General features: G+C 43.3%; 2 protein-coding genes across 5 annotated transcripts in view; one reads left to right on the forward strand and one right to left on the reverse strand.

Moving 5' to 3' along the window:
• LOC148680249 (uncharacterized) overlaps positions 1 to 27,998 on the reverse strand; it is a 174,714-nt gene that overhangs the window by 145,843 nt on the left and 873 nt on the right. The gene's annotated exons all lie outside the window — the stretch shown is intronic.
• On the forward strand, positions 45 to 27,998 carry LOC137490843 (uncharacterized). Of its 2 annotated transcripts, XR_015942476.1 has the most exons (4): positions 49 to 193; positions 1,198 to 1,348; positions 23,791 to 25,390; positions 27,763 to 27,998. XR_015942476.1 is itself a non-coding variant. In XM_088650030.1 (3 exons), exons 1-3 carry the CDS (start codon positions 65 to 67, stop codon positions 24,669 to 24,671), a joined length of 1,161 nt encoding a protein of 386 aa, XP_088506156.1. In that variant the 5' UTR covers positions 45 to 64; the 3' UTR covers positions 24,672 to 27,998. The 2 variants fall into 2 exon arrangements, 1 of the variants encoding a protein (XP_088506156.1); XM_088650030.1 differs by having other exon boundaries at positions 45 to 193; positions 23,791 to 27,998.

Consider the following 27,998-nt stretch of genomic DNA (forward strand, 5'->3'; position numbering starts at 1 on the left):
GTGTGTGTGTGTGTGTGTGTGAGTGAGAGAGAGAGAGAGAGAGAAAGTGGAAAACGAGCGAGAAATGTATCAAGAAGTCATGACTGCAACAGCAAGTAGCAAAAAAAGCGAAACAAAAGAAAAGACCTTTATTTTGGCGTGGTGTGACATCATAAGTCTGCGCCGCTCTTGCGCTGGATTTAGCTGGAGAAAGGTTTGTTTTAAAGCGTTTACACTTATATAAAGCGATAGATTAAAGTTTTAGGCTTTTTTCATCTAATGCTAAATTATGCTGTTAATGCATAATGCTGCTGTTGACAACATTATTTGAACACTATGTAGTATTTTACTCACAGTAATGAGGGCTATTGTTTGAATAAACTAAATAAACAGAAACCGTGTGTAATAGGAGTTTTAATGAAGGTTTAATTGATTAAATAGCATGATGTCATTCCATTCTAAATATACATCACTATGATAGAGGTAAAGTTGGTTTTATATTCGCACATTCAGACTTTACCCTTAATAATATAATTTCATAAAAGTATTATTTGCAAAATCTTAATAGTGAAATCATATAAGCAGCTAATGACTATCAAAGTACAACATTGTTCACAGTCAAATAAACAGTGTTACTGTTGTTTTCAAGTCATACTTGCATGCTAATTCCAGTCGAATATTCAAAGTAACATGTTAAACAATATATAGACTGCTAAATGAACGAATGTGTGAATATAAAACCAACTTTACCTCTATATCACTATGTATGAGAAACGGAGTGCTGGTTTTAATCAGCTCATTCTTTATAACTCTGACTATAGAGGTAAAGTTGGTTTTATATTCACACATTCGTTCATTTATATGTCTCTATACTGTTTACCATGTTACTTTGAATATTCGATTTGAATTAGCATGCAAGTGTGACTTCTAAACAACATTGTTTATTGGACTGTGAACAATGCTGTACTTTGATAGTCATTGGCTGCTAATATGATTTTGCTATTTAGAGTTTGCAAATAATACTTTTATGAAATTATATTATTAAGAGAAAAGTCTGAATGTGCGAATATAAAACCAACTTTACCTCTATGCTTGAACATACCTGATTTCTTTTTTGTAACTGTTGAAGCAAGTGTTGAATAGAAGTTATTTTATTTCTGTTCATTGTTTTATTCATTTTAAACAGAACATTTTTATTGTTTTGTTCATTTTAAATAGGATAAAGTGTCCAAACAAAGAGAAAAAAATCCTGCTGAAGCGACTGATCTCCACACTGTTATAAAGATGGCGTTTATTAAAGAGGAGAGTGAAGATGTGAAGATTGAAGAAACATTCAGAATCAAACAGGAAGATCTGCAGAAACAAACAGGTTGGTTTCATTCTCAAACACCAACTCAGTCATATAGCGGTAAAGTTTGTTTTATATTCGCACATTCATTCATTTAGAAGTCTCTATAGTAGCCGCGTTTCCACTATTGTGCCTAAAGCGAGCGAGCCAAGGCCAGTGGCGTTTCCACTGTCACTTCCGGGGCCTAATCGGGCCAAAGCGGGGCTTTCTTGGGGCCAGCAGCTGGCCTTTTTCGGCCCGCTGAATACCTTGGGCCAAAGAGGGCCAGCCGGGGATTCAGGGCGGAGTGAAAGGAGAGGCGGGCACATTTTTTCGATCGCACACGAGTACATGCGACAAACAAATAAACAAATAAATAAATAAGGGAAAGAAAACATCTGGAACAAATTATAGGCTTTTTTGCATATGATCGCCCTTATGTTTCTCTTTTAAATGTAAGGTTGTTGCATAAAATGATAGTTTTTATAAGTGACTTTTCTTTGCTGCATCTCTTTGATGTTTCTATAACGCATAATAATCTTTACACCATATTAAAGACACAGCAGACAGTAAAGGTTTTCAAGAGGTTTTGTCAAGTTTAATAAGTGTTTTTGCGCGTTTAGATGACTGTGTGTGTGTGAGACAGAGGAAAAGAGCGCTCCATTAATAGCTCTAGTGATGCCACGCAGCTTTTTTCTTTTATTTTTATTGTTTTAATTTATTTTGGAGATAGTACACTATATGAATACAACAGAAAGACATTAAACTTTACAAATTTCATGTCCACTTTTGTAGGCTCAAAACAATAGTGTCATATCTAGATAAAATAGCCCTATATGGAAATAATTTAAATAATTACAAATATCAGATATAATAAAATCACATTAAATAAATAAACCAATATAAAACTAACAAAAGCTATAGCTATAACATTTAGGTACTATATCAAACTGTTTCAAATTTATATTAAACTTTCATTTTTCAAAAGCCTCTTTGAAAAAAGATTTTTGATATTTTCTAAAAAAATAAATAAATAAACACAATATTATTTATAAAGTATTTGGATGCGATGAAATTTATCAAATCATGCAAACAGAGCATTTTCGGGGTGAGTCAACGCAGAAACTAGGCGACCTTTTTTTCTGTCTTCCAGCTGCGCAGCACTGTTTAGACGGGGAAAACTGCAAGTTCAAAATGTGTTCTTGTGTCCTCAAACAAGTGTGAATGTTTTTATATAACGTGGTAAAATTAAAAAAGGAAATTTTAAATACATAAAGAGCTTTATTAGTGCATAGCTGCTGAGCGCAACTAAATATAGGCTGTATTTTATTACGTGCTGCTCTTATGTGCTGAAACACTGAACACTTTCCTTTACTTAAGATATAAGCAACATCTTAAAATAAAGGGAATCACCTATTAAGTGTCATAAAGCCTATAGGAAAAAAAAATCATGTTTCAGTTCTCTCCGAGCATTTGGGATGAATGTTGGACAGATTCGGTCTAGAGGATGTTATAAAATAAATTTTGTATCGAGTTATTAACGGAGAATTTTATATATATGGTGTTATATTATGGATGTTTGCGCTCCCTGCGCCGGGTCCCTCTGTTGGTGGCAAGACCACTGGATTTCGATGCCAATAGTCGGTCGGCGAGTAAATGAATATGATGAATGAAAACACACAGGCATGTGCGTATAGACATGCGTTGTACTGCTGTACAGTAACATGTCATTTGTTTGTTTTGGTTGTCCTAATTTCAATAGTTTCGTGATGATGTGCTTTATCTGCATGATTCTCGCTGAAGTGGGCGGTTTAAGTGACGTTCGATTCGGGGTAGGGCTGCACGATACATCGTTTCAGCATCGAAATCGCGGTGTGTGCATCCGCGATAGTCACATCGCAGGAGGGTGCGATGCAAAAAAAATAGAAATTATATATATAGGCTATATGTATTATGGGTGGAGCAGAACCCGAATATGGTATTCGGATAAGCACGAATAGCGTGTTTTTACAAATACTTAGGCTATTTCGAATAAATACTTGAAAAAAGATTTGTATTCGGGGAACAAGAAAAACATTATATCAAAAAGCTGCGTTTCCTCATGAGACCGCAGTACATGCCCGCATGAGTGAGTGAGTGAGACGTTCAGGAGTCGGAGGCGGGGTGAGGCCAGGGAAAAAAGGTAACTGAAGCATGATGCTGTTACACAACAGCAACAGAGATGGCTTGGCAGAGTGAAAAATACTGCATTACTATTTTTGTTAAATATTTTTTTTTCATCATACTAAAATAACACGTGACAGAAGCTCACTCAAATGTGAAAGTTCTTTCAATAATTACTAACACTCCCGTCATTACTACTTTCAGAACATAAATTTTGATATTTTACCATATGAAAATGCAATGCAGTTATGAAAATTGTGAAATTAAAGCAATAGTGCAGAGATCTGGTCCCCGCGTCAGGTACGTCAGGGTGCACCTGTAAACTTTAAAACGCAGATGTGGAGGCGCACTAAACTCACACGTGAAAGAACTGGGCATTCAATTTATGTTTTAGTTAAATAATTCTTTAAATACAGCTCTCTTGATCCTCTAAAGGGGAAAAATGCAAAAGAAATTTGTCTTTAAATTAATTTTAGCAGAGACGCAACTGCCTGTCATTTTCACATTCATTTTTCAGTCAGGGATTAGGTCTATTAACCTAATCACAATGTTTTGTTGGACACTGTAGTCTACACAATAATCAATATTATATTTTATTATATACATTATTATTAAAACTAAACTATACAATTGATAAAACAAAACCCTTTTTATTGTTTAATTGCTTTCATTTTGACACCGCTAACAGTTGTAATAAGAAACATCACATTATGCAGAAGTTAAAAATACATTTTGAGTTTAAAGATGATCAGCCTGTCAAGTCAAGTTTACAGTGTCATAAATGAAATAGGTAGCATGATTAAAGGGGATTTGCCCAGCACACAACTTCTCGCTGCAAGTAAGCTGAATGATAATCTTTAAAAATATATATGCAATACAAAACTTTAAACATTTCTGTTTTTTTTTTTAAATTTTTTTTTAAAAGAAAAGAAATCAGGAGAGTAAAATATAATTTAAACCACTGGTCTGGCGCCGCTACTTCATTGTTTGTAGCGAGAAGAAGAAAAAAAAAAGCAGATGAAAACCAGGCTGGGGAGACGGTGACAACATGGATTATCTGTTCTTCAGAAAGGATCACGACATTGTGAGGCATTTATCATACAACGCAGTTCGTGTTTATAATCAATTATATTAACTAATATTAATTCTCTCTCTAGACTTTGTTTTAGGGCTGGTTCTTGTCGGCGCAATATAGCCTCGGCTTATTGCACGTACGAATCCGATTGTGAAAAATGATTTAGCGCTTGCATTTTTTATTTTCTTTTTTATCTATTTATTTTTTTAAAGTGGTGAGAGCATTATTTACTGGCAAACATGTTCCATGATCCCGTACAACAACAAATAAAGTAGCCTAAATTAATTGACCCTTCATGTAAAAATTAAGGAATAACTTAACTTAATTAAATATCAATAAATAAAACATCCGTATAAACGTTGGCCTACGTGTTTATTTTTGAACTTTCGTTAATAAAACACAAAACTGTTTATAAATATTGTAGTTAAATATTAAATAACTTTAACTGCTTGACACCGTAATAATAATTAAACGTGACATTTTTTAAAGAACTTAACAAAAAGCCTAAATGGCACTTTACTAATCAGTGTAATATAAATATTAATAATTATAAGTAAAAAGTAAATATTAACCTAGTAACAATATAAGTCAGATGTTTAAAAAAACGTAGGTTCTCTCCACCTTTTGTGTTCATATTTTAAATTATTTGCCAGAAAAACTAACATGTTGACTTTGTCCGGTTTAAGTGAAGAATGGGGTTATAATGTTTCCAGCAATACACTGTCAGACGGTGTGCTTGTAGCGAAAATGCACAGACAGCCTGTTTAAATATTATAAATATTAAAACTTTTTCACAACCATGCGATAGGGCTTCTTGTTTCTGTTCCGCGCGTTCTTAACTAGTTACCAAATATGTTGCTCCATTTGTCGTCAATGTCTTCCATTTATCACTTTCTTTTTTATCTGGCCATTTTTTGCAAATGCCTCTGCCATGCCTGGCTGAGCTGGGCTTTTGCATTTAGAAGACATGAGTTGATAAAGCCTACATGGCTTTTTTCCCTCGCCGTCAATCGCCACTGGCTTGCATGATGAGGGACCCATGGATCTGCGTATCGATGGATTTGCTCTTCAGTGTTTGGACTCTTAGCAGTGAATATTAAAACACACTTTAACACTTAAAAAACCCCTACAAAAAGCTTAATCTAAATTAATTCGTTCACCTTTCTCGGTCGGCATGAATCCAAAATGTTCCCAGATGTAAGATTTCGTTTTCTAACAAGATTCATGGTTGAACTTGAACTTGCTGAATCGCGCCTAATGTTATATTCTAACAGTTATGTAATACTTGGCAACATAACAGTAATTTGTGTTTTAAAGTGCGTGACGTCAAGTACTACAGCCGGTGGCAATGGACAACGGCGGTGGCAACTGACCACGGCGGTGACGCGGTTGTCTCGGTGACCGTCACAGCTCTAAGTGTGTGTGTGTATATATATATATATATATATATATATATATATATATATATATATATATATATATATATATTATTCTCACGAAAACTGATTCAAAAAATTTCAAACATGAATTTTTTAAAAATGTTAAAATTAACATTTTGTTTTTGCAGATAATTGTAACAAAGTCTGGAGCATTTGTCAACATTAATTAAAACACATATAATTCAGTACCATTTTGAGCATAATTTCCAAAATTAGTAATAAAAAATCTCATTTCCGCAACAGTCTGCAAAATCGACTTTGTTAAAAAAACAAATTCACTTTGATATTTTTTAAAAAGGGATTACTAACAGTCATGTGGAGTTACTTGAGATTTTAAAATAACATTTATTTTTTAATTAAAAGGGTTTTTATTTTGATTGTTTTTTTTTCATTACCGAAACACCATACAACCGACAAGAGTTTTTTTTATATATATATATTTTTATAAAACCTGATGTATTTTCAAAATGATGTGGCTAACCTTAAAGGACATAATTGGTAGATTATGCACATGCATTGAAAAGCAAACAAATAAAAAAATTATAATGAAATAACACTTAATGAACATTGGTTGCGGTAATGATAAATAGTTTCTAGAATTTAGGTTTATTATTTCACCATTGATTTTAAGTATACCACTTATGAGATTTTGTCAAAAACATTTAATGTACAAAAAAAAACAACAACATTGAATTTCAAAATTCAATTTTATTTTAAAGGCTTTAGAAACAAAACTTTAATTTCAAAGAAAAATTTTCATTAGCTTTGATAAGCTGAAATAAATTATCATCCTCGCTATCTGGTGTGGTCTTTAGTACAGCTTTGTACTACTTGTGGTCTTAGCCGGTCAAAAAGAGATGGAACACCTGTAGAGTACCAACTGTTGTAAATTTATATTTATGCAGACTGCAAGACGGGCATAGCATGAAGGGGGTGTAACTTGTACAAGAGGCATAACTTAACGTTATGGAGACCTACATCTCAAAACTATGTTGCCGGCAAGATAACGATGTACATCAGTTTTTAACATCTACACCTTCTCCACACCTAAACCCAATTATCCCAGATATTAATGTACAGCCACAATTTGTGGAGGCTTTTATACATGATGCACTCGAAGAAGTCATCAAGTTGCTAAATTAATTAAAGAGCCCATATTATACATGAAATAGGGTCATATCTTGGTTGTAAGGGTCTCCAACAACAGTTTAATATGCATGCAAGGTCAAAAAAACACTTTCATGGTCTTATAATCTGCATTTATTTTTACCTAATTATCCCAGCGACTCCCGTATGAATCGTCCAGTGATTCATTTGTTCCCAAACCCCTCCTTAGCGCAAAGCTAATCTGCGCTGATTGGACCAATGACAGTCTGTTGCGATTGGTCGACTGCCTTCAGTCAGAGAGTGAAAAGCCAAACAGCTAATCAGCAATATAAAAGTAATCACAGTTCATGCACGCTCGATAGTGTAGGCGTGGATTTTAGCTGCCAGTGGGTCAATGTAAATACAGACTATGGACTTGAAAATTCAGAAGACTAACTATTTTATTGAGCAAAAACTCCAAAAACAGTTGAGGAGATCTCCTAGCTTCTCACTCTGCTCTTTTCACAGACACACACACACATATTGCACACACACACGCACTTAACCCTGCTCCGGACGACAACGCGCGCACACGCACGCACGCACGCACACACACACCTCCGGACGACAGCGCACGCACACACAGACACACACACTTCTCCTCGTCCACGGAGCTCCGTTAACAAAGCAGCACGCGTCGCGTTTTTAACGTGACTTTGCACGCGATAAGAGAATATAGCCAGTTAACCTGATACACTACACGCGGTTACAAGTAACAAATCACAACTAAATACATTTGCAAGCTAGAGTCAACAAGGCAACTTTAATCGCACGTACTTACACTTGAGAAATGGAGGAAGAAAAATCCATCCTGACGTCCATCAGTAAGTTACTCTTTACTGATCCTTCCTTTAACAAACGCTGATGAAGTATTCTTTGTAGCATGTAGTTTCCAGAAGTTTCCAGTAGTTTCCAACTGCTTGGCTATAATGCTGAGGTTTCATCTTTGGGTAGAGACTCAATATATCCATCTGCAGTGTGACTTCAATCGACCGGCATGTTTGTGTGTGTGTGTGTGTGCGTGTGTTTGTGGGTGGGTGTGTGTGTGTGTGTGTCTGGGTTTCTGCGTCAGAGGGCGGGGCCTCAGGTTTGAAATCTCCTGGGTTTGCGCGTGCACGTGAATAACTTGGTTTTGTTCGTACGTCATGGCGAAACACCTAATGAATCGGTATCAAGGCGACTCGTTTGAAGCACTATGAGTCGACTCTTTTATAGATGAATCAACAGTTTTAAACACTGTATTCTTACAGATTTAAGCCTTAGCTGGATACTTTACTTCACTTAGAGCTGTGTTACACACTACATGGAGGGGAATTTTCAAAAACCCATAATATGGGCTCTTTAATATATTATTTCAAGTGAATAGGTTTATATAACAAATTTGGAGAAAACTCATGAAAACATTTGCTGAAATTGTTCTCTTGTTAGCATTTCAGCCATCTTCCCAATAAAATCTCATTATGACATATTGCATGGTTCAAAGGGATGTCGTTAACTGCTAACTTCTCTAGCTTACTATAAGTTACAACCCCTTTTTAGTTACGCCATCTGGTAAAAATAAATAAATTAATAAATACATGCAATGACATGGTGTAATCACTAGGTTCTAGTATTACTACCTCTACAATGCTGCTTGCTAATTCCTTTCTTGTTTTGGAATTACTACGGAATTGTGAATTTGAATATACATCTAGACCATTGGTTCCCCCCTACATAATTTGGGAAATATTTATAAAAAAAAAAATCTCAGGAGCGCTAATAATATTGACTTTAACTGATAATCGTTTTGAATAATCGTGATTACAATTATGACCAAAATAATCGTGATTATGATTTTTCCCAAAATCGAGAAGCCCTACTATTATACATGTATTTTTAAGTACCAATATATATATATATATATATATATATATATATATATATATATATATATATATATATATATATATATATATCAAAACACATGCTTAAAATTCCAACATAACAGTAAAAATAATTAAAATAAATAACTTTAAAGAATTATTTAAATTTTGCTCACTCACGCAATGTGCTTGTCAATGTGTCGTAAAGGCAAAATCAAAACAAAATCGCCAGAGAAACGTAAATGCAGTGATTCTTCAGAGGCGAAGAAAAAGATTAGACAGTATGACAAAGCCTACCTAAATTTATTGAAGGCCAAGACAAGTTAAAACTGATTAATTTATATTTTCTATACATATTATATATTAATATTACACAAATAAACACACACATACAGTATATATATATATATATATATATATATATATATATATATATATATATATATATATATATATATATATATATATATACTGGCCTAAGAAAAAGGTTGGGAACCAAAAAGGTTGGGATCTAGACAAGCTAAAATACTTCTTTCTAACAAGGTTTCGATATTTATTGTTTGACAAGGTGATTTGAAGTGTTCATTTTTGTATTTTGATTACAGTAAATACTACATAGTCTCCACTAAATACAGTAAATACTAAATAGTCTCCACTTCACTTCCTAATCTGCAATTGCCTCTCTGAATATCACACTAACTGTACCCAAAAAAAAAATAAAATAAAATAATTCTAATACTACTAATACTTCCCTTCTTAGACTTTACAGACCTGATACTTGCCTATAGCACTTATTCATTGTTGCTCTTAGTTGTGTAAATTGCTTCCTTGGCCTCATTTGTAAGTCGCTTTGGATAAAAGCGTCTGCTAAATGACTAAATGTAAATGTACATATAGCTATAAAAAGACTACAGGCTAAACTTTGAATGATTATAAGGCTTAACTATGTATGATGCAGTGTGTTTGTTTTTCACACTTAGTGTTATTCACCATTCACAATTATTCACAAGATAATCTATTAGAACAATTCATTTGTTTTTATGCTGAAATTTTCATGATATGATAATTTGTTTAAATTACAACATAACACACATTCAAACATACCTGGACATGTTTCGGTAATGAGAATTTCAGTAGAAAATGCATTTAAAATTATCATAATTAAATAAATTATGTTGAAATTACACATTGTGCTTCGTAGAGAACAGTGTTGTCTTTATTCTAATGTTTTTTGTTTTACCAAATTACTAAGTTTTATATTTAAAATCTTAAGTGCCATGTTGTTTTACACGCATAGATGGAACTTGTTCAGACTTGCCCAGTGCACTATAATGGATCTCTCCTCACACTGTTTATTTCTTCGAAGTCTGTCATTTCTTCATGTGGTATTGCTGTGAGTTAATAACTCAGTAAGTAACCATGTTCCTTATCGTTGTATATGTGTTTGATTGACTGTCATAGTCTATTTTGCTTTAAATCGTCTCAGGAAAAATATTACAAGTATAAACCTTTCCTGGGGGCTGTTCCAGAAAGAAGGTTATGTGACATACCCGCGTAAGTTTGAGAGTAAGTAGGTGGATAACCTCAGCTTTGGTTTCAAAATCGAAGGTAACTTCTGGGTATGTTAAGTAGCCATAGCAACTTGCTCTCTGAACAGAGTTTGTCTGTTTCAGAGAGTTAACTGAGCATTGCGTGCTCTTTTGATGAGAATATTTATGGACGTAGAAGCACAGATACAAGTTTTTTTTGTTGTGAGAGAGTTATAAGTGCATAGTTCTTTTCATAATCAAATTTATAATGTATATTTTCAAAAGAATCGTTAATGTATTTAACAAACCTTTTGAAATCAAATATGACAAACCGCGGGTCTGCGATTATCGCGATGCAATAAATATTGTGATATTGCAATAGTTTGTATTAGTATGTGTGTCATGTTATATTGACAACTTGATGAAGTCAGCAGACAAATTAAAATTCCAATTTATTTTCTATTCATTTCAATTCATTAGAACTGCACAGTGTTCTCGAACAGAGAACTCACAGAACTGTATTAAATGTAGGGGTGTCAAAACTAATCATTTCTTCGGTGCACCGTGATGCAGACGCGGACAATTCGGTATCGGTTCAGTAATAATCATAACCGGTTATTACTGACATCATTTACCTCGTATGCGGTCTGTCGCGAAGAAGGCGATCGCGGGTATTTGCAACGCTCCAACTACTTAAAACTCAAACTGTGCACAATTTCACTGTGTGTGATTGCTGGATCAGTCTTTCACTGACATTTACAACAAAAGCCCCTCTCTCTTTCGCTCTTGCTCTCTCACACTCACACAGTGGCCCATTTAACCTGCTGGCATGGCTTTTCTTCTCCTCTCGGCTGTTTTACACCATTACTGCTGGAAAATTGAACTGAATCGATGGCATGATAATCGTAACCGAACCGTGAGAATAGTGTAGGTTCACAGCTCTAATTAAATGCATATTGTTATTTACACTGAACTAAAATAATTATGCCACTAAAGTCACATATAAATTAAATAAACAATTTATAAGCAAGTTGGTATGCTCAATGTAATCGATTAACCGAAAGGGTGCGTTTGTAACCAATTAATGGTATCAGTTAAATGATTAAAAATATTATTTTATATATTTTTAGTTTGACTGCATAAAGGACCGATTGAATGGTTTCTAACGGCCGCAAGTGTTTTGCACTCGGCTCATCCCTGAGCAGCAGTTTGTGTTGTCAAGACAACTAGAGAGAACTTTTAAAGAGCATGGTTTCCACTACAAAATATAAACATTATGCTGTGAAAACTGGTCGCACATGGGTAAATTGATGGCTTGCACAAAACATTTTACATGCAACAAACCGGCCAGCTGTGCTGCCACGGTCATGTTTGACGTGTTGTCTGTTACAATGACAGGACCTTCCAATTTATGTCCCATTCTTCCTAAGCAGTTTTCAGTAACTCTGCAATGTTAGTCGAGGCAAACAGAAGCTTGTTGATGATGTTATCCAGTGTAGTTTGCCTTGAATCAAGAGGTTTCGGTTGAGGTCGCATTGCCACTAATTCATCTGCATGGTGTCTTGTTAAGTAATGACGCAAGTTCGTAGTGTTTCCCGAATATTTTAAGATAGATTTGCAAAGCTTGCAAATGGCTTTTTTTTCTTTCTAATTCAGCACTCTGTTATAGTGTTAAGGCCAAAGTGCAGCCACACGTCAGCTCTAAAAACTGGAGGCACCTTTATATTTTCCACTATGCTCACTCTTGCTAACTGCTGGTACCATACTACTTAGCGTTTTGTTGATAGCGAGTTAGCAACATCTACTGGAGCAAAGGAGGGGGTTGTTTGGCACAACATGAATCGATACTTCAGGTTGGACTAACGATACACGATCATGAAATAAATTATCGCAATAGATATATCGATATTTTTGCACAGCCCTATTTCTTGGTCATAAATCACTGCGTGTCATTACACAGCTGACTCGACAGTGCGTCGTTAATGAACAACGGAGCACACAGTGGAGTGAGTTCGAATCTCACTTACAGATCTTGTGTTTTTCTCTCCTTCTGCACCCCTCACATTTTTCTGTATAACATTACTAGAAGTGGCAGCTTTGTCTTTCGTAGGAAAATATGTCCATAATTTAAGATGTAGGACGTCGTTAATATGCATACATTCACGCACACACGCCTACATTTTTTAATATAATTTTTTTCAGGGTTTCCAAATGCTATTGTGTGCATTAATTGCAGCCAGTTTTAAAGCTCAATCTGTCACTAAAGGACACTTATAATATGAAATCTGTCCATAGTATAAATGTGCAGGTAAAACTTAATTTTCTGTCCTTAATCTTTTGGTGTTTCAACTATTAAACTCATTACTGCTTCCACTTACCAGCTCATATGTAATGACCCCACCTCACCACCATGTTGTGGATAAATGGCTGATTTTCAGGAAGTAATTATTCAAGTGTATAATACAAATATAGTAAAAAAAAAAACTGTAAAGCAAATGTTGCTTTACACAATGTTTATTTTTATTATATTTGTATTATACAATCAAATCATTACTGGGCACTACATTGTTACTTGCTGGAGGACAAAAGATACCATTTTCTGCCTTTTATGGTGACACTCTACCTGCAGCCTGACCCAGAGGAAATCGCAGTGACCCAAGCAGACAAAAGAGATGGAAGAGTGCTAAGAAGTATAATTTGTCAAAAAACTGTTTAATCAAATAGTTTGGTCTGTTCATTTCTCCATTTCCTGAAATAAAATGAATGTTTTTTTTTTTTATTACGACTGCTTTATACACTCACCTTTCAACGTGTAACATTTTTCATATACATATTTCTCACCTTAAGGTGATGCTCAGGTGACTTTATCTTTGAAGATGGACCTTATGCTACTTTAGAATTTAAACATAAACCGCTCCTCCTTTCTCTCTCCTTCTCTGCTTCACACACCCCTAAACTGCAGCCCAGTCCCGTTAAAGGACCTGCACATTTTACAACACGTGTAAACATAACGGATGTTTGTAATCTGATTATTTGTTATTGTCAACTCGTTGCTTGCCATGTGTTGTTGATGTAAGATTGTATTCAGTTTGATCAGAATATTCATATTGATTATATCAAGCGCGCATGAGTGCTGTCACCACACACACACTGTAGCACGGGGGAGAGGAATTGCAATTGACAGCAAGAATAAGCGCATAAGCGTTGTCTGATTGACAAGCAGCACCTACACGTGTTCAAAAGGATGAATCTGTGCCGAATTTTCTCCATAAAGTTAACCTCCACTCCACAGCTGCCCTGTCCTGACCTATTCATGCATCTCTAAGGACCGAGCTGTCCCGGGAGAAGCTTGCTAATATACAGAATTAGACTCAAGGCCTTATGGGCGTTCAAAGCATTTGCAGACCTGGACAGATTTGTCCAGCCCATCACCTCCTTGTGCTGCAAAAGGGATTCATTCTCCCTATGAGCTATCAACCAAGGCTGAACCTGGACGGGGGCGTCCCGCGAGTCACTTTTAACACACAAGGCAGGGATAGTTTGTCCCAATTGGAACGTAGCCAAGGCAGAACCTGGACGAGGGCATCCCACGTGACACTTTTAACATACAAGTTAGGGCTAATCTGTCCCAATCGGAACGTAGCCAAGGCAGAACCTGGACGCAGCAGGCATACAGCGTTGAACTAAGAAGACAGGGCTCATTTTTGTCCCCACTGAATCTACTTTTACCACACAGATAATAAATAAAAGGAATAATGAAGACACTGAACACCATTTGACCGTTAAGTTGTACAATATTTATTCAGGACGATTCAGAGTCTTCTGTTTGTTCGAGCGGGCGAGCGCCCTGGCTTTTCCCCCTGGCAGGGCGCCATGGCAGCGTCCTCCTGCTGGTTCCCTCCTGGAAAAGAGACACATAAAGGGCAGTTAGCCAATGCCACACGTTCTGCTGTCCACGCCAAAGAGAATCTGATTTTTACCAGGGGAGAGACGGAAGTCTTTGTCCTCTTGCGCCCTTTCCGCGGGGGGCTTTCAGTGCCCGCTGCCTCCCCATCCTCCTCCTCCTCCTCCACCAGGGCCCTTTCAAAGAGTCTGCGGCGCTTGCGTGCTTGGAGAGGTCCGAGGTGAAGTGCGTAGAACTTATCTGAGGTTGAAATGTCATGGCACATGAATTGCGCCACCTTGCGGCGATCCTCTGAAAAGTGTGCATTCTTTGCCTGCGTCGGAGAGAGACAGAAGCTTGATTAGGATCGAAGCTGCCGCTGGTAGTTACAGGGGCGTCACAATGCCTACTCACATGGGTCGCGATCGCAGTCCGTACGTCAGTAAAGGTGGGTTTGCCTGGAAGGCCCATACTGAGCCAAGCAGACTGAAAGTACTTGTTCAGGGTCCGACAAGGACTGGCTCTGGAAGTGAAAAAGAAATAGGTAGCCTGGCTCCCTCCGGGGAGACCAGCCCGCAGCGCCAAAAACCTGCGGAACCAGCTGTATTCCTCCCTGTTTAGGGACAGCTGAGCCGCCCCAAAGGCTCTGTTTGTTTTGTGAGTGGTAATCTGCCATCAAAGAACAAGCAGTGAGTGAGTGAGAGAGCATGCTACTGGTGACCCCCACCTTACTTGCGCCATACTCACGTTAATGACATAAGCAGACTCGTCGGGGCTTCTGGAGGCCTCTTCAACCTCCTGGATTGTGAGATTCTGGAAGACTCCACAGCGGTGCCCAGAGATGGAGGTTAGGTAGCCAGTCAGAAAGCCATAGAAGCGCCACTGTTGCCTAGTGCTTGGGTTGGATTCGAGGCTATCTGGTGAAGGACATTAGACAGATTAGACCACCGACGGTTCTATTTCCTCTCTGGGTGACCTGTTCTCCGGGGCACCAGCAGCTCAACCAAGAGCTGCTGGTGACCCTGAAGAAGAAACAAACATTTCCTTTCCGGGCCACCAGCAGCTCTTGGTTCATCCAGCCACGTCTGTCTGCCCCCCTCCCCCCCGAATGAGTCCCATTCGCGGGGGAGAGGGGCAGACAGACGTGGCTGGATGAATCAAGAACTGCTGGTGACCCTGAAGAAGAAACAAACATTTCCTTTCCGGGCCACCAGCAGCTCTTGGTTCATCCAGCCACGTCTGTCTGCCCCCCTTCCCCCCGAATGAGTCCCATTCGCGGGGGACAGGGGCAGACAGACGTGGCTGGATGAACCAAGAGCTGCTGGTGGCCCGGAAAGGAAATGTTTGTTTCTTCTTCAGGGTCACCAGCAGTTCTTGGTTCATCCAGCCACGTCTGTCTGCCCCCCTTCCCCCCGAATGAGTCCCATTCGCGGGGGAGAGGGGCAGACAGACGTGGCTGGATGAACCAAGAGCTGTTGGTGCCCCGGAAGAACGAACAAGGGGAATCGCTGGAACGGCGGAAGGGCTTGCTTACCTAGCAGGGCGGGAATTTTCCTCCCAGCGGTCCGGTGACAGCCCACCAGGCTGGCCTTGGGGATCAGTCAGCTTTCCTTCGCCTGCTTGGTCCGTACCTCGTGCATGACGACACGCCGGCGTATGCCGCGAATGAGGGCTCTGACCTCCCTTCGAATCAGAACCAGAGCCGTGCTGGAGAGCTGACAGGCGGCCGGCGGCGTCTCCGAGAGGTAGTCCAGGAACTGAGCCACGTTCTTCAGATAGTGCTGCCTGGTGGGCTCGGCCATCCGCGTCTGACCTAGCAGGGCAGCCCACGCTCTGATTCGGGCTGGTTGGTTGAGGAAAAGGAAGTTCCCTGGCTCCGCGGTGCCCCTGGACATGTAACCAAGGAAGGCTTTGATCCTCCCCAGCTTCGAAGTGACATTGTTCCGCAGGCGCGCGGTGGGCTCGCTGCCCAGTTGGTACCCTTCAAACTCCCCCAAGAGAAGGTCTGTGGAACAAGCACAACCAAGAGTCAACTTCCCCGAAGACACACACCCAGCAGAGCGACAGTGATGTGACTGAAATATACTCAACTCAGCGCGGGGACGTGGTCCGGGAATGGGTAGGCAGTGGGTTCCAAAGCCTCCGGAGGCTCGGGGGGCGTCGGACCTCCGGCCGCCCCTCATCCGGGAGCCGGTGGTGCAGGAGGCGACCTGGTTCTCCTCGCACTCTTCCTCCTCCTTCTCCCCCCTTCTCCCTTCCTCAGCTCCCGGTAGAGGCATGTGATCTGGAGCAAGGTGGACCGCATCTTGGTAACCTGTTTCCCCAGGTCCGTGAGCTGAGCCTGTATGCGCTCGGTGGCGCGCCTGCAGCCGCGGTCGGCGCACGGGCGGTCGTCCTCTGGGCCCTCCGAGTCCCGCTCCCCCTCGGAGGACGATGCTAGCTGGGACACGACGGGGATTGCAGGCTGGGTGGACCGCAGCCACTGCAACTCCCGAGCTACTTTCCGGCATTTCGCCCTCCCCATAGCCTCTTTCCTTCCCGAGGTCAAGAGCTCCGCGTGCTGCCTCAAGTGCCTGTCTAGGCGGGCTGGTGTCCGGCGACAGCCCGGGACCGGGCACGGTGTCTTCCGCGTGTCCACGCGGCCGGCGGCCAGCGCGAGCAGCAGCCGCTTCTCGTCCGAGTTGGTCACCTTGTGAACGGCCGTCAGGTGAGGCACAAGCTGGCTGTAGACGTTGAAGCATAGGGCACATTCAGCCATGACCGTGCTAGAGCCAATGCAGAGGGGGAAAGGGGCCCACACGCCACGTGCGGCGGTTGATAAGCGGCCGGAGGTGGCGTCCACTTCCGCGTCATGACGCTGGTGGACCCGTATTTCTTAAAGGGGAAGGACACCCCCCCCGCATTAGGGGGTGTAAGCCGATGTCCTACGGAGAGCCATTCAGTTCAAGTCTTCTTTTGTTACGACTCTCAAGTAGGGGGGAGAGGGGTGTCCACCTCACTCCCTTCCCCCCTTTTCAAAGGAACCAGCCGCGGAAAGGGGAAGGACACCCCCCCCGCATTAGGGGGTGTAAGCCGATGTCCTACGGAGATCCATTCAGTTCAAGTCTTCTTTTGTTACGACTCTCAAGTAGGGGGGAGAGGGGTGTCCACCTCACTCCCTTCCCCCCTTTTCAAAGGAACCAGCCGCGGGAGCTTTTGTGACCTGCTACAACCAACATGGATACGCACCAACCATCGAAAGGGGGGTCCAGACAGCCCGTAATCCCGGCACCACTGACCCTGGCACGTTTCACCTCGCCGGAGTCCACCAGCTTCCCCCCCAACCAACCACCCTCACTCCCCCCGGGAGCAGGGTAGGTGGGGTGGGGGTCAGCCGGGAGCCAGCAAGGATAAACCCAGGGGGTGGGCGGTGTTGCGGGCGGACGGACGGGATGCAGACGCACACACTCGGGCGGGGGTAGAATTGAAGCCTACACCAGCTCGTTCCCTACGCTGCCCCTGGGGGCTCGATTCACCACGCCGGGTGACTCGACCAACCCACCGAACATCCCCCAGCCCTCGCAGGGCGAGGGGCGTGTGGCGGGGGCACGGGCCGAGTATCGGCGCGGGGGAAACGGAGTCCAGGGGGGCGGGCTGGCGGGCGGGCTGAGCAGCAGACAAGCTCTGGGTCATTTAGCCAGACGGGCCATCTGGGTCCTTACCCACAGATCGGGGCGGGAAGGGGGGGGCGCTGTGTGCAGAGGGACACCCCCACGCCTCCCTGATAGAGCGCCCAGGACGGGGAGGATCTGCCACACCCATAGAGGCCGACCCCATTGGTGCTTTGGGGGGCCTGGGTGGGGGCCTAGCCCCTGGGGCGCCACACTAGCTCCTATCGATCAGTCACCCTGGGGTCTGGCGACTGGACTGTCAGAGACTAAGTCCATAAATCTTTGCCTTCCCCGAAATCTTGATGGCAGGTCAGAGATTGTGGGTGTCGGGCAAAAACCTCCAGGCGCGGGACGTCCCGACAAGTAGGCCGGGAAGGGTGGTCTCCCGTCGGGCATGGTTTGGTGGGCTCGGGCCTGGGTCTAACCAACGCTCCAGTGAGCGCCAGGCATAACGTTTTCCTGTTGGACCTTGGGCGCTAGATGCGTAAAGATGTGCCACTGGTGAACCATTGATGGAGCCGCTGGTGAACCATTGATGGGGCCTCTGACATCCAGCGGTGGGGGGGCCCCCGTGCCCTGCGCGCAATGCCCGAGGTACACACACCCTTTCGGGGATGGCAAGCCCAGCCCCCCTCCCTGGCCCGGAGACTCTGGCATCCAGCGGTGGGGGCCCCCGTGCCCGGCGCGCAATGCCCGAGGTACACACACCCTTTCGGGGATGACAAGCCCAGCCCAGCCCCCCTCCCTGGCCCGGAGACTCTGGCATCCAGCGGTGGGGGGGCCCCCGTGCCCTGTGCGCAATGCCCGAGGTACACACACCCTTTCGGGGATGGCAAGCCCAGCCCAGCCCCCCTCCCTGGCCCGGAGACTCTGGCATCCAGCGGTGGGGGCCCCTGTGCCCGGCGCGCAATGCCCGAGGTTCACACACCCTTTCGGGGATGACAAGCCCAGCCCAGCCCCCCTCCCTGGCCCGGAGACTCTGGCATCCAGCGGTGGGGGGGCCCCCGTGCCCTGCGCGCAATGCCCGAGGTACACACACCCTTTCGGGGATGGCAAGCCCAGCCCAGCCCCCCTCCCTGGCCCGGAGACTCTGGCATCCAGCGGTGGGGGCCCCCGTGCCCGGCGCGCAATGCCCGAGGTACACACACCCTTTCGGGGATGGCAAGCCCAGCCCAGCCCCCCTCCCTGGCCCGGAGACTCTGGCATCCAGCGGTGGGGGCCCCCGTGCCCGGCGCGCAATGCCCGAGGTACACACACCCTTTCGGGGATGGCAAGCCCAGCCCAGCCCCCCTCCCTGGCCCGGAGACTCTGGCATCCAGCGGTGGGGGCCCCCGTGCCCGGCGCGCAATGCCCGAGGTACACACACCCTTTCGGGGATGGCAAGCCCAGCCCAGCTCCCCTCTCTGGCCCGGAGACTCTGGCATCCAGCGGTGGGGGCCCCCGTGCCCGGCGCGCAATGCCCGAGGTACACACACTCTCCGGGGGCAAGCGCTGGTTCCAAAGCACCCTCCAGATTTGCACCTAATCACCAGCAGTGCCCGGGCACCCCACTATTAAGCCCGGGAACACTAACTCCACCAAACCGCACGGAGAAAGACAGACGTGCTGCTGGTGACCCAACTGGCCAAGACGTACCGCTGGTGGCCCAATCGGTCTTTGGATTTGTGAATGGGGCACCACCGGCCTTGGGCTCGTGTATGGGGCACCAGCCGCACGTGGTTCTAGCCTCCGTAACCGATGGAATCTCATGTTTGCTGCGGGGGGACGAGCGCTGGGAGGCGGGTTGGCAGCTCAGCCATGGACTCCTGGCTCCCCGGGGCGCGCTCGCGCTGGCCTGCGGGGGTATGAGCGCTGGGAGGCGGGTTGGCAGCTCAGCCATGGACCCCTGGCTCCCCGGGGCGCGCTCGCGCTGGCCTGCGGGGGTATGAGCGCTGGGAGGCGGGTTGGCAGCTCAGCCATGGACCCCTGGCTCCCCGGGGCGCGCTCGCGCTGGCCTGCGGGGGTATGAGCGCTGGGAGGCAGGTTGGCAGCTCAGCCATGGACCCCTGGCTCCCCGGGGCACGCTCGCGCTGGCCTGCGGGGGTATGAGCGCTGGGAGGCGGGTTGGCAGCTCAGCCATGGACCCCTGGCTCCCCGGGGCGCGCTCGCGCTGGCCTGCGGGGGTATGAGCGCTGGGAGGCGGGTTAGCAGCTCAGCCATGGACCCCTGGCTCCCCGGGGCACGCTCGCGCTGGCCTGCGGGGGTATGAGCGCTGGGAGGCGGGTTGGCACCTCAGCCATGGACCCCTGACTCCCATGGTGTTCAGCCCACTGGCCTTGCCCGGGTTCGATCGCTTGTCTTGGGGCAACGGGCCCCTTCTTTAGACCCCCTTGGTTGGTTCAACTGCTAAATCAGAAATTGCACTAAGTCCTCTTTTTCTGTCCGTTGTCATAAACTCGACGGCAGGTCAGCGAATCTCAGGGTGGCGCTACCACCTCCAGGCGCGGGTCATGCCGGGGAGAGTGGTCTCTATCAGGGCATGGCTTGGTGGGCTCTCCCCTGGTCTAACCAACGCCCCAGGTGAGCGCACTAATGTTTCAGCTGATGCGTAAATTGGTACCGCTGGTGCACCATTGGCCTCCAGGGCTCCATGTCCCGTGCTCTTTGCCCAATACACCCTCACTTATCCCGGGCAAGCACTGATCGCCAAAGACCCCCCCTGGCTCTCTGACCCCCTCGCTTACCGTTGGTGACCCAAATAGGCCTTTGCGCGCGCTGGCCTGCGGGGGGACGGGCGCTGGGAGGCGGGTTAGCAGCTCAGCCATGGACCCCTGGCTCCCCGGGGCGCGCTCGAGCTGGCCTGCGGGGGTATGAGCGCTGGGAGGCGGGTTGGCAGCTCAGCCATGGACCCCTGGCTCCCCGGGGCGCGCGCGCTGGCCTGCGGGGGGACGAGCACTGGGAGGCGGGTTCTCCTCGGACTGCTTTGAATGCCTTTGGGGCCTGGGTCTTTGGCTGAACCAGGGCAGTAACGCGCACCTAGCTCCCCCGGGTTCGAGCGCATCTCCTGGGGCTGCTTTGAATGCCTTTGAGGCCTGGGTCTTTGGCTGAACCAGGGCAGTAACGCGCACCTAGCTCCGCCGGGTTCGAACGCATCTCCTGGGGCTGCTTTGAATGCCTTTGGGGCCTGGGTCTTTTAGCTGAACCAGGGCAGTAACGCGCACCTAGCTCCCCTGGGTTCGAGCGCATCTCCTGGGGCTGCTTTGAATGCCTTTGGGGCCTGGGTCTTTTGGCTGAACCAGGGCAGTAACGCGCACCTAGCTCCCCTGGGTTCGAGCGCATCTCCTGGGGCTGCTTTGAATGCCTTTGGGGCCTGGGTCTTTGGCTGAACCAGGGCAGCAGCGCGCACCTAGCTCCCCCGGGTTCGAACGCATCTCCTGGGGCTTCTTTGAATGCCTTTGGGGCCTGGGTCTTTGGCTGAACCAGGGCAGTAACGCGCACCTAGCTCCCCCGGGTTCAAGCGCATCTCCTGGAGCTGCTTTGAATGCCTTTGAGGCCTGGGTCTTTGGCTGAACCAGGGCAGTAACGCGCACCTAGCTCCCCCGGGTTCGAGCGCATCTCCTGGGGCTGCTTTGAATGCCTTTGGGGCCTGGGTCTTTGGCTGAACCAGGGCAGTAGCGCGCACCTAGCTCCCCCGGGTTCGAGCGCATCTCCTGGGGCTGCTTTGAATGCCTTTGGGGCCTGGGTCTTTGGCTGAACCAGGGCAGTAGCGCGCACCTAGCTCCCCCGGGTTCGAACGCATCTCCTGGGGCTGCTTTGAATGCCTTTGGGGCCTGGGTCTTTGGCTGAACCAGGGCAGTAACGCGCACCTAGCTCCCCCGGGTTCGATCGCATCTCCTGGGGCTGCTTTGAATGCCTTTGAGGCCTGGTTCGATCAACCGCTAAATCGAAAATCGAAAGTCCTTCATATGTGTCTGTTATCGGAAACTCGACGGCAGGTCAGCGAAACTCAGGGACGCGCTACCCCCCCTCCAGGCGCGGGTCATGCCGGGGATAGTGGTCTATATCCGGGCATGGCTTGGTGGGCTCTCCCCTGGGTCTAACCAACGCCCCCGGTGAGCTCCTCCATAGCGTTTGCCAGCGGTTGTTCCAAAGACCCCCCCTGCTAGAGACCCACCATCCCCCAAATGAGTGTTAGTTGTTTCAAACAGCAAAAAAATAAAATCAATGCATTTCGTTTTCAAAATGAATTTTTTTTTAATTTCTCCATGTACTAAATCATACTATCTGTATTTAACTGTTCACTTGTACGGTGGCTCTAAACTGTCAATACACCTCTAAAAAAGGCTTTTTCGGACATGACATTTGTACATGTGTACATTACTGTAAAACGTTTTATTCAAGACCATTTGAGCTGGTTTCGGTCCTTAGCTCTTTCATTTTCATCTTATTTAAATATATTTTGCTTGCTTCATGATAAAATTCCATTTTGTTATTTAACCTATTATTTTTATGCAACAGTCAAGTTGCATGTTAATTTGCTTTTTGAAGAAAAGGAAATAATGGATTGTTTGCATGCTGATTTATGTGAAATGGTGAATTTAGGTATATAATCACCTTGCAATTTTGAAGTTATAGCTTTTTTGCTTTGAGTAAAGACTATTCAGTTCATAAGAGCAGTTCAATCTTTTATGAAGTTTGCTGTATAAAAATATACCATTTTGAAATATTTATAATTATTGGCCTTGACATATCGGCTATCGGCCTCCAAGTCTGAAGAATTATCGGTATCGGCCAAAAAAATCCATATCGGTGCATCCCTAAATAGAGGCCAATGGAGAAAAAAACAGCCATGAATTTAACAAAAAGGGAGTTAATTTGCCGAGAATTTTTTTAAAAAGCATTTTCCAAGTGATGGGGAATTCATTGTGTCTTAATGAATTTATTACTCTCATTTACATGCTTATGAGTGATTTCAGTGTTGTTGTTGTTATTATTATTTTCTATTGTATTTTATTTGCAATCAAACAAAAAATGTTATAATAGAGGCCAATGGAGCATTTTTCCAGAATATTTTAAAATAAAATGTCCCCAAATATTAGTCCATTTGCTTAAACACCGAGAACGTTTTGGCCAAATTAAGCCTTACAATCACCCCAGAATGGATGGAAATGACCCAATAGCACACAAGGGGAAAGGTGCTATTTCAGCCTTTATGCACATGCTGTACAGGTATGTCTCATGTCTGCGAGACAAATATTCAGCTGTTACTCCAGAACCTTTTTTTCTGATGCGTTTACCAGTCAGGCACACAATGAACAAGTATTCCGTCTGCTTTACAAATTTTAGAAAAACATTTTGTAGTAATTATGATTATATAAAAAAAATATAAAAATAATTATTTACAGCTTTCAAATATGTCTTATCAGTATGACCAAAATGACTTTTATGATCAATTATGTAAGAAACTCTGAAAACTGGATTAACACAGTTTTAATTTACTATAACTTCTATTTTAAGCGGCTTTGACACGGTTTACATGGTAAAAGCCCTAGATAAATAAAGATTAATTGAATTGAATCTCCTTAAATGTGTACACGCTAATGGACTGAATAAAATATGATCTGATTTATTTTACATTTTAATGTGCATCAAAATTTTAGTATGTGTAGCCAATGTTTCCAGTGTCTTTTCACTTTTCAGCTTTTGATGAGTTTTTAAGACTTAATAAAAACTAATGTTTTATTTATTTTTATTTCAGACCTAATTGGAGAGAATGAGTGGAGTAAAGAAGAGGAACATCATGTCAAAATTGAGGAAAAAACTCATTTACAGACTGATGGTATTTTGGAAAGAAGAGACACAAATTGTTTCACCTGCACTCAGTGTGGAAAGAGTTCTGAAAGAAAAGGCGATCATAAGATTCACATGATGATCCACACTGGAGAGAGACCATTCACATGCACTCAGTGTGGGAAGAGTTTCAGCAAATCATCATCCCTTAATCAACACACGATGATCCACAGTGGAGAGAAACCATACACATGCACTCAGTGTGGAAAGCGTTTCACCCTATCATCATACCTTAATAACCACATGATGATTCACACTAGAGAGCAACCATTCACATGCACTCAGTGTGGGAAGAGGTTTAACTGCTCATCATCCCTTAATAAACACACGAGGATCCACACTGGAGAGAAACCATTCACATGCACTCAGTGTGGTAATAGATTTAACTGCTCATCACACCTTAATCGACACATGAGGAGCCACACTGGAGAGAAACCATTTACTTGCACTCAGTGTGGGAGGAGTTTCAGCTGCTCATCAAACCTTTATCAACACATGATTATCCACACTGGAGAGAAACCATACACATGCACTCAGTGTGGGAAGAGTTTCAGCCAATCAACACACCTTAATCAACACATGAGGATCCACACTGGAGAGAAACCATTCACGTGCAGTCGGTGTGGGAAGAGTTTCAGCCAATCATCATCTCTTAATCAACACATAAGGATCCACACTGGAGAGAAACCATTCACATGCACTCAGTGTGGGAAGAGTTATAGACGCTCATCAACTCTTAATAAACACATGAGGGTCCACACTGGAGAGAAACCATTTACTTGCACTTGAGTCGCGCTCACACTGGACTTTTCTCCCCATAGATTTCCATTTATACGCAAGCAAATGCGTCAGACCAGAAATGCAAGTTCGTGCATTAAGTTTTCACTGCATTGCAAAGTTCAAGCTTGGTGAACTCTGATCTGCGAAATCGCATCCCATTAGTCTCACACTGTCAAGTGAAATCAAAACATGACCTCTCTGGACATATGTAAATTATGGACCAATCGCTCATTTTTTTTTTTATGTCTAATTGTCTTGTTTAATCCCGCCTCTTTTGCAGCACCGTATAACAGAATTCTGCATGCTCAAACTCTAGTGTGACCGCAGCTTCGGTGTGGGAAAAGTTTCAGCAACTCCTTAGACCTTAATAAACACATGAAGGCCCACACTGAAGAGAAACCATTGACATGCACTCAGTGTGGGAAGAGTTTTAACCAATCAGCAAACCTTAATAATCACATGAAGATCCACACTGGTGTAAAAGAATATGTGTGCTTAAATGTGAAAAGACTTTTATTAAAGCGCCAAAATTGAAACTGCACCAGACGATTCACACTAGAGAGACCGTACAAGTGTTCACAATGTGACGAGGTTTAATCAGTGAACACATCTGAAAACACAAAAGAGGATTCACACTGGAGAGAAATCGTACAGATCTGATCAGTGTCTACAGAGTTTTGCTCATTCGGCGCAGCTTAAGAAACACGTTGACAAAAAGCTCCAGGACGGTTAGTTTGCAGTATACCAGGGCCTCAAGTTTAGAAAGCCCATTCAATTGTCCTGTTTTGCATCTTTTTTTTGTAAAGTTTCTTTACTTTTAGGTTCAAGATTCTTTCTAGTTTACTACATTTACTTTTTTGAGTAGAATACAAACTTGATGAATAATTTATGATTTAGGCAGAGTGACAGGTATTACAATACAATATTAATACACTTTGATGATCCCAAGACTCCAGATTGGCATTACTCATCAATGGGTATATAAAAGTTGCTGTGCTAGCTACCCCAGGACGCTGTGGCTACTCAGGAGTCCTCATGTCAAGACCTGCCATCTCATTGACTGAGATCTCGTTGATCTCATTCAACATTATAATTAGCTAATTGCAGTGGAGATATCGTATAATTAGGACATGGCAGCGGATCAGCGAAAAAGCAGAGATTGGCCTTTGCAGAATGGGTAGTTATGAGACGCCCAATAATGAAGAAAGTGCAAGAGTAGCCTACTGTTCAAAGTTTCAGTTAGAGGAGTTAGGAAAATCTGCCATCGTCCTGGGAGAAACAAGATCGCTTATTTCCACGACTGCAGCACCTTGCGAGGAGAATCATTCCTACAACACATGGTGCAAGCGAACGCTCATTCACTGCAGTCTGCAGCTGGCTGCGTTTTAGAGGCGAGGCGGAGAAGGCGCAGGGATATAAAGACAGGGAGAGTGCGCTTTTTCCTTTGATCTCGTTTTTGGTGTATTTTACTGACATGATTATGATTTTCCTTGTTTATGCTTAACTTTCGTTTGGGTAAAATTATTTTGCATTACGTTTGCCCACTTTGAGAAATGTAGTGAGTTTTGCTCATTTTTATTTAGATTAATTTGTATGTTTTTTTTTTTTTTGGCTCTTTTCTGACAATATTGAGCTAGCCTATATCTCCTCAAGTTCACTCTTACCTCAGCGTTAGGTGGAAAGGGAAGATGTCGTACGAATTCCATTTTGCAAACATGTAGAAAATGTATTGTTAAAGACATCAGGTAAGAGGTGAATGTCATCTTTGTTTATTTTATTCAGTATAGGGAAGTGTTGTCAGTATACACACACTGCGCTGAAGGACTTTTTTTCTCTTGATCAGTTTTTAGCGCGGTAAGGGGTAATTCATAAATTAGAATTGTTTTGTTATATTTCTTTCTTTTGTTTGGCTTCACTATCATCCCCTTACTCGAGTTTATCTAGTTTTTGTTTGATACTTTGTTTGAATTTGCTACATTATTATATTATTTTTATTATTATTTTATTTCTCTTTTTTGTATATATTTGGACATTATTCTGCTTTCACTTTTTTACATTAAATCACTTTAGTTGGAAGTTCTGTTGCAGTCTTTTGCTTACACCCTTACATTGTGAAATTACCATAATAATTCTTATGACTAAGTTTCGTGAAAGTTACGACACATAGGCGTGCGCTTTTTCTATGACACGAATTCTGTTCCTGTACTCCACTGGAAAACCAAAATGCTTCTACACAGGCGACCTAACACAGGGAGCTGCAATCTCCATATATGTGAAGCAGCCATCCTGCGTATACAGTAATAACCGAGTGATCTCTCACTAAAGTCACTTGACATGACTTGCACTTGAAAAATACTAACTCTACTAGCTCATCATTATTACTAATACAATTTAATCAAATGTGATGAAATAAACATGTGTTTAAATTGGTTAAATTAGGTAGAGACAAATGAGGTCAACCTCAACAAGGGGCAGCGGGGGGCGCGAGAGTACCACAGTACGTCATGAGAGTTTCGCGATACATATCGTGGTTGGTGTATCGCGATATTTCGATTCGGTTTTAATATCGTTACACCTCTAATATTAATAATTCTCTTTTTTATTTGTCTGATTTTACTGTATGCTTCTTTTGACCACCCCCTGTCATTTAAAAAAAGATTTCAATGGCGAACGCGTCAAATATAAAAGCCTCATCTGTTTCGTGAGGTGTGCGATGCGGCACCAGTCGAAAGTATAAATCAGCATTGAGATGTTTTTTTTTTTTTTTTTTGTAGTTCAATAGTGCATTTAACCTGTCTTTAGTACTGTTCAATTTAAATAAATTTATTTTATAACAAATTTTATGATTTTGCATTTTCTCTCGCGTGTTTTTTATATTGTGAAATAGGTCTTATATGTAATACTTAATGGTTTTAAAAAGTCTTAAATTTGACATTGTTATCTGCAGTAACCCTGTATTATCCCTAGACATTTGTTGGTGTGCTTTGATTGATTGTTCTATGACTTACATTTTATAATAAATAATTTGCATTCAGGCCATTTTGTTGGTTCATCTCTCTTTTATGTTGCATTACCATACACTGTGTATAATTACTTTCAGAGATTCATGAAGTTGGAGGCCAATCAAGTACCACATGAAATTATCTATGTTGACAAGGCTGGGGATGTCGCCGTGGGAGAAACGTAATAGGCCAAAGGACCACAGTTACCGTGCCGGGCCATAGAAGAAACCAAGTGTAATGTGGATGAGAACATGTGGCAAAAGACCGGGCAGAATTACTTTGTTATTTTATCATAATTGTGGTCCTTTTGCAAATAAAGTCAGTACTGCAGCAA

The sequence above is a fragment of the Danio rerio genome, chromosome 4, assembly GCF_052040795.2.
Source record: "Danio rerio strain M-AB ecotype USA chromosome 4, GRCz13ab, whole genome shotgun sequence".
Taxonomy (NCBI): Eukaryota; Metazoa; Chordata; class Actinopteri; order Cypriniformes; family Danionidae; genus Danio; species Danio rerio.